Genomic DNA, 6,992 nt, shown 5'->3' with positions numbered 1-6,992 from the left:
ACACCGGCCCTCCAGGACCGAGTTTGGACACCCCTGATGTAGAATCAGCATTATGCAGCAACCAATCAGAGTGCAAGAACTAAAAATTGAAGTGACGAATACAAGCAAAAGATTCAAACTAAGAAGAAACACTAAGAGGCTAGCTTTTATTCGGCTGCATTTCTCAAATATTTGCAAATTATATCAATTATTAGATTATCAGACATATTTACATGAGCGGATCGCTCCGTGGGATACTGTGATGGTGGTACTTAATGCTACTTTTTTCCGTTTTGGATTTCAGGATTTCATGTCTCAGTTTGTAAGTCCTGACATGGCCGACATGAGGCAACAACAAAGTTGTTTTTTGCTAGCGATAGTACTTGGGATTGACTTGGCGTGCAGTGGCGGTTTAGTTTAAATGTCACCCTGGGCGAACCACCCCATATACAACCATAGATATATAGACAAAAATCCCCCCCCAAAAATATATATACTTATTTATTGTCAATAAATAACAATTTATTTATATTTATTATAGAGTTATTAATTTTATTAAACAATTATTATTCTAAATGAATAACAGAAATCAATCCTAAATGTAACTAGAAAACAATGTAAAGACACTGGAGTGATATGCTTAGACCACTTAAGAAATCTTTTCCATGAAGATTATTAGAATTCTATAAAATACAACAAAAACGTTTTATTGAATTATCTGTTGTCTTAGACCCGACCTATGGTCGAGAATAATGTTATGAAGTCTTACGTCCCTGACTCATTAATCGCTCCTTTCTGCTTAATAGCCATGCTTAGTCAAAATAAGATCTATATGTTGACTTGCAAAACTTGCTGTGTGCCGACACCTCTGCATAAAACCCTGTTACTCTGATTTCACATACTTTATCAGCATGAATGCTAACAACCGGGATTCATACTGGGAGCTGCAGCAGCACGTGCGAGGCGCCCTGGAATGGTTTACTGCATGCATGCATCAGTTTGCTTTCACCAGTGTTGTTTCGGTTGCACAGAGTAACAAACTCACGCGTGCAAAAGACATTTAATGTGAATGACCCCTAGCGTCTTTATTCTAGGATCACCTCTCTAAATTAATACACTTGCATAAAGTAAATCGTATCTCCAAGCTTTTACCGTCTCCTCGTGCCGCCCCCAGGGATCGCCCATATTGCCCATGCCTAAATCCACCACTGTTAGCGTGTCCCGGCCTTTAAACTACTAATTTGACAGAACACACACGATTTGATGCGCATTTACATGTGGTATTTTTTTAATGCCATCTGGTCATTTTATTTGTAATAAATAAAGACTGCCACAACAGTGTGAGGGGGCGGGGCTTCTCACAGTGACTGGCAGCACCGTGTCAGTCAGTGCCTCAACCGTCCAATCAAGGAGCGGCAGCAATTCCATCATCCCATCAGCATATAAACAAATCACAGCGTAGTAAACAGCCATTGACTCTCCCCTACCAGCTGAAAAGAAAGCAGAATCTGGTCTATAGGAACTACATGCAAAATTCAGGCTGTAGTTTTTACGTTTTTTTTGTACTAACCCTAACGGCGTTACCTCTACGAAAATCCTCTCTGGAGTTCTGCTTTGTATACAATGCCCTTCAATTAAAGCATTCAAATGCAACCATGGCTTTTAGAACGTCTACATTCGCAACGTTCTAAAAGAGTCCTTCATGATGTGCTCCTGATAAAAGTCAAACATCGCAAAATTTTCTCTATTTCTATGGTCACATACAAACAAAAACAGCCATACACTCATATACAAATCACACTTAGTGTCTTGGCCATACAGCCCATAATAGTCTTCAAGACATACATGTGGAGGATTACAAGAGAACGAAAAGAGTCAGGACATCATTGTCAGGCCGCAGCCTCTTCTCAGACAGCCGGAGCGTTTCGCGGCCGGGTTTGCCGGGATTCCACATACACGCGTTCAGCCCTCCAGGACACATGGGGGCGCTACACAGCAAGCGTGTTCGGGATCCAGCGGTCGGGAGGAAAATGAGGGAGGACGGATTCTTCGCATGAGGTCACCGACGGCATCAGGCTTCACAGATGACGACTGGAAAATCAACGTGGATACACGGGTGATCCAACTTGATGATTCCCTAAGGAACAAGTCGTAAACAATTTTCACTAATATTCAAACGCTACAATTGAATGCCATGTAAACATGCAGGCAATGTTAGCAAAATATTCCCATGCTGACTGACCTGAGGTATGAGGTTCTTGTGGATTCGTTTTAGTTTTGCTTTCTTGCGGCCGTTTTTTGTTACTACCGTTTCTTCGTAAAACTCGTGGGCCAGGTCACCGTCCTCATCAAAGTACAAAGAGCTTTAAAAGATGATTAATAATTAATAAAACGCATACATGTGCAACACTTTTTATTCACATTTAAAGGTGTAAAATACTACTTGGTGCAGTAAAAACGACTTTTGTTTTTAAGTGTAAAAAATCCCTCTTTATTAATGATGGACCCAAAAGAAGCATATGATTCTGAGTGGTTACCTGATGCTAGAATTGTATAAATTGCATACCATTAATTTATTTTCCAGTTTTCTGGAATATCTATTTTTAGCAAAACTATAATAAAATTGATATATTTCTATCATAATTTTAAAAAGAAACTAGGGTTGGGTGTTGTTGACCAATTTGGCATCGTTCGATGTCTAATGTGAAACATTCCGATGGACGATGGTATCGTTGTCGTAGGCGGCAGCGAATTAATTATTTATAAATATTTAATTCATAACAAATTAATTATTTGCAGTCTACCGTTTCAACTACCTGACCCGCATGGTCTTTGTTTTACCCATAACCAATTCATAAATAAATAAAGAATAAACAAATTAACACCTGTCAATCACTTTTTCCGCAGGACTCTGGCATGAATAGGCAGAGTGATCCGTGTCGTTAGAATGCCGTCGACAAACTTGGTTGGTAAAAAAGTTGCACAACCAAAAGGAACCAACCAACAGTATCTGAGGTTTTCGCTAAAATTACTAAGTACAAGCGTGAAAGCGAAAGATTGAAGCAGTGTACTGACGCTCTGACACATTACCTGATAGACTGAAAAAAGCGAAGAGTCGATAGATAGGGACAAGATTAATTAAATATCATGTTTAACAACTATAGTGAGACAAGACCCAGCGGTAGCCTACATCCTTGATAAACTGTCCGACGTGCACTGCTCTCTGGGGTTTTGTGCTCAAGACCGCTGGAGTTCAGACGCGTGCGTACACTGCAGTGCATGACTGTGTGTGTGTGGTCACTCGATGTGCGTTTTCAGAGGTATAGTGTGGAAAGAGAGCTTTTCAGAAATGCTAGATGAAACGCCAGTGTGGACGTGGATAGTTTTAAAATGGCATTTTAGAACGAAAACTAAGACGTATTAGTGTAAACGGGGCCTGTGTGTATTTTTCATGAGCAGGTTGCTGCAATGGGGGCGAGGCAGAGGATCGCGATGCCGGCTCAGCATCATTATGTCTGTCGGTCAACGGCGATAGACGTTGGCATCGTCTATCGACCCAACCCTAGAAGAAACCTAATTAAAGATCACTTGGTGTAAAAACTTTTTATTTGGCAGTAAATCTGTGCATTTATAATGAAGAATTATGTAATAAAACATTAAAAGTCTCCTTTCAAGGATCACAGTGCACCCGCATATACACATAAATGTATACATTAATTGCCATTTATAATATTTATACTGTCTCTATCCTTCAGTTATTTTAACTATATTAAAAAACACAGTTTTGTATGATTACATACTCCTTTAGCATATTTTAATCAGAACAAATTTGTGTTTTTTATTTGTACATTTATATACATATGAAGAGTTTAGATGCAAAAACCGCAAAGTGCCGTCTGAAATTTCCATCGAAGATGAAATTTTTCTCATCCTCCTTTGTTTATATTCAGTTATTTCACTTTAAAGACCATAAAAAGGACTTATTCTTTGCCATAAAAGTGATATTACTCAACCTACACACAGGAGGCTGATAAAAACGCTCATTTTAGAAGAAAATTTCAGACGGCATTTAAAGGTTTTTGCATCTGAACTTTTCATATTTACATAAATACATAATATATGACAGTGAATTATTTCACCCACATTTTGTCATTTTTTAAATGAAAGTCATTTTAAACAAAGCAGACACTTGATTTTCATTTCATATGCATGTATATAATAATATTTGTCATATAACATAATAATATTTGTATATTTTATTATATGCAGACACCAAAATAGACCATCTCTTTTGGTTGAGGAAAAAAATTGTCAGCCAGTTATCAGTGTAAAATACTGACCATCCTATCAGACTTTATTTTGCAATATCTAAACATATCAACTGTACTTTACCCTTTACTTAACATTAAACGTTCAATTACCTCAACTATTTGGCTAGTTACTTCCAAAATCTGAAGATAAATGTGTTTTTTCCCTATCTGTTCATCTTACAGCATAACTGGCACAGCAGTCCAGTTATGCGGTCAGAAATCACATGTCAGATCCTGTGGTTATATTTACCTTCTCCTGGTAAACACGAATGGCGTCGCATTTCGGATGCTGCGCACTCGGGACAGGCTTTGCTCCTGGCCCTCTTTGGCTGGTTCATCTCCACCACCTGAACCTGAAAATGGCCAGTAGCCTTTACCTTTAGACCCGCTGCCGCCCATCATGGACCGCAAAACATTCTCCTCCTGGTCGGGTCACACTGGGACGGGCGTTCAGTTCTGCAAGAAGACCAAAACAGACTGTTAGTTAACTCATATTGTTAATAATTGACACGCTGCTGTCATGTAGCTGATAATGGTGACAGTCATGTTAAAATATGGCAACTTTTTATGACATGTGAAATCTGTGCAATGTGCTTTCTCATCGAGTTAAACAGATTTTAAAGGGTAAAAAGTGCTTTAGAGTCATAGTAACTGAATATTTGACATAATATTTTATGTAACAGATTTTTTTTACCTCAGCATTAGCACTAGCATCTCAAAAGAGGACATGTTGTTTGTCAGCATATAAAATGAGTAAAAACAAGCTTTAATTTGATGAAATTTAATTAACACGATCATTCCACGTACGTTTTTTTAATAGTAAACAGCTGTGTTTTTATCTGGTGTATCTTGTAGTTGACTAAATTGAGGTAGCATTGCTGCTAATACGGCTAACATCATCATAATGTGCTACTGCGTTTTTGTCTTTAACTCAACATAATACTCATATTAATGATGACACTTACCTGAATGAAGTCTTTTGGTGTTCAATAAAGCAGAGCAGCGGAAATGGTGCGAATTGTTTCTGCTTTGGTCAGATTTATTGAGTGTGCAAAGTCACAAACGAGCCGCTGCTGATCAGACAGTGAATCACGACACTCTCAACCGCTCCCGATGAAACCGGAAATACAGGAGACCGGATAGAATAAAGGTTCACGATTTTTACAGAATAAAAGATGAGCTGAACATGCAGCAACATCGAAGGCTCGGGGTTTTTGAAGAGTCTAGAGATAAAAAATAATAATAATAAAAAATAATAATAATAAAAAAAAGAGTCTCTGATCCATAACCCACAGTAGGTGGCGGAAATGCTCTGTTCAGAATGCGAACCACCAATAAACACCAAGAAGAAGAAGAAGAAAAGTAAATTTTCAGTCATGTTTTGCTTAATGCAATATTATTTGAGTACGTTTTATTGTCGCTTTTTAAAAAGAGGTTATTTAATGGAATAAAATTATTTGAGAAAATGTATATTTGATATTATATAACACTATATAGGGTAGGGTAGCGCTGTCGCCTCACAGCAAGAAGGTCGCTGGTTCGAGCCTCAGCTGGATCAATTAGCATATCTGTCGCTGGTTCGAGCCTCAGCTGGATCAATTAGCATATCTGTGTGGAGTTTGCATGTCCTCCCTGTGTTGGCGTGGGTTTCCTCTGGGCGCTCCGGTTTCCCCACAGTCCAAAGACATGCGCTATATATAATTGGGTAAGCTAAATTGTCTCAAATGTATGTGTGTGAATTGTGAAGTGTAAAACATCTGCTGGATAAGTTGGCGGTTCATTCCGCTGTGGTGATTCCTGATTAATAAAAGGACTCTGCTGAAAAGAAAATGAATGAATGAATTATACAACACTATTTTTAATTAACTATGTATTATTAAATTATTTAAATATGAATATATTTTTAACACACACACACACACACATATATATATATATATATATATATATTTTTTTTTTTATTATTATTATTTTTTTGTCTAAATAACATTTAAACCAAAAAATCTGTATCAAATTATACCTGTGATTTGTCCTTGTCCAGGGTTTGTCTAAAACAGTGTTTGTGTTTCTCAACCATGTTCCTGGACGACCAACAGCTCTGCACATTTTCCATGTCTCCTTAAACAAACACACCTGATTCAGATCATCAGCTCATTAGCAGAGACTGAAAGACCTGTAATGAGTATGACACACAAAGGAGATGTCCAAAACATGCAGTGCTGGTGGACCTCCAGAAACGTGGTTGAGAAACACTGGTCCAAAAGATCTCCCAAAATAATATCTGACTAACAAAATATTTTAGTAAATGTATAAACATTTGATATTTTAACAATTTGTTATATATTTTTTAAAATATTATTACTATATCATAATTATGGTTGTTAATTAAATATTGTTGTGCATACTTGATTCACACATTCTTAAAATATGTATTTTATAATTTATTCATTAATTTTTCTTTGGCTTAGTCTCTAAATAGTGGTCACCACAGTGAAATGAACCGCCAACTATTCCAGCATATATTTTACACAGCGGATGCCCTTCCAGCCTCAAATACTGGGAAACTTTATAATTTATTTTATAATTTTATTTTATTTGTAAATTATTTTTATTTTACTTGTTTTTTTAATTATTTCAATGTAAATATTTTTATGAAAACAAAAATCTAAATCTTGAGATTTAAACCAAAAATCTACATCAAAT

The 6,992-nt window shown here is 36.9% G+C and overlaps 1 protein-coding gene across 1 annotated transcript; it reads right to left on the bottom strand.

Moving 5' to 3' along the window:
- Positions 1 to 1,249: 1,249 nt before the first annotated feature.
- tusc2b (tumor suppressor 2, mitochondrial calcium regulator b) lies at positions 1,250 to 5,412 on the bottom strand. Its single transcript, XM_056448276.1, has 4 exons — positions 5,255 to 5,412; positions 4,540 to 4,745; positions 2,222 to 2,342; positions 1,250 to 2,116 (listed from the first exon to the last, which is right to left on the bottom strand). The coding sequence occupies exons 2-4, from the start codon at positions 4,689 to 4,691 to the stop codon at positions 2,051 to 2,053; spliced, it is 339 nt and encodes a 112-aa protein (XP_056304251.1). The 5' UTR covers positions 4,692 to 4,745; positions 5,255 to 5,412; the 3' UTR covers positions 1,250 to 2,050.
- Positions 5,413 to 6,992: the final 1,580 nt, after the last annotated feature.

The sequence above is a fragment of the Danio aesculapii genome, chromosome 22 (assembly GCF_903798145.1).
Source record: "Danio aesculapii chromosome 22, fDanAes4.1, whole genome shotgun sequence".
NCBI classification, from domain to species: Eukaryota; Metazoa; Chordata; class Actinopteri; order Cypriniformes; family Danionidae; genus Danio; species Danio aesculapii.
This window is presented reverse-complemented; position numbering and strand designations above follow the sequence as displayed.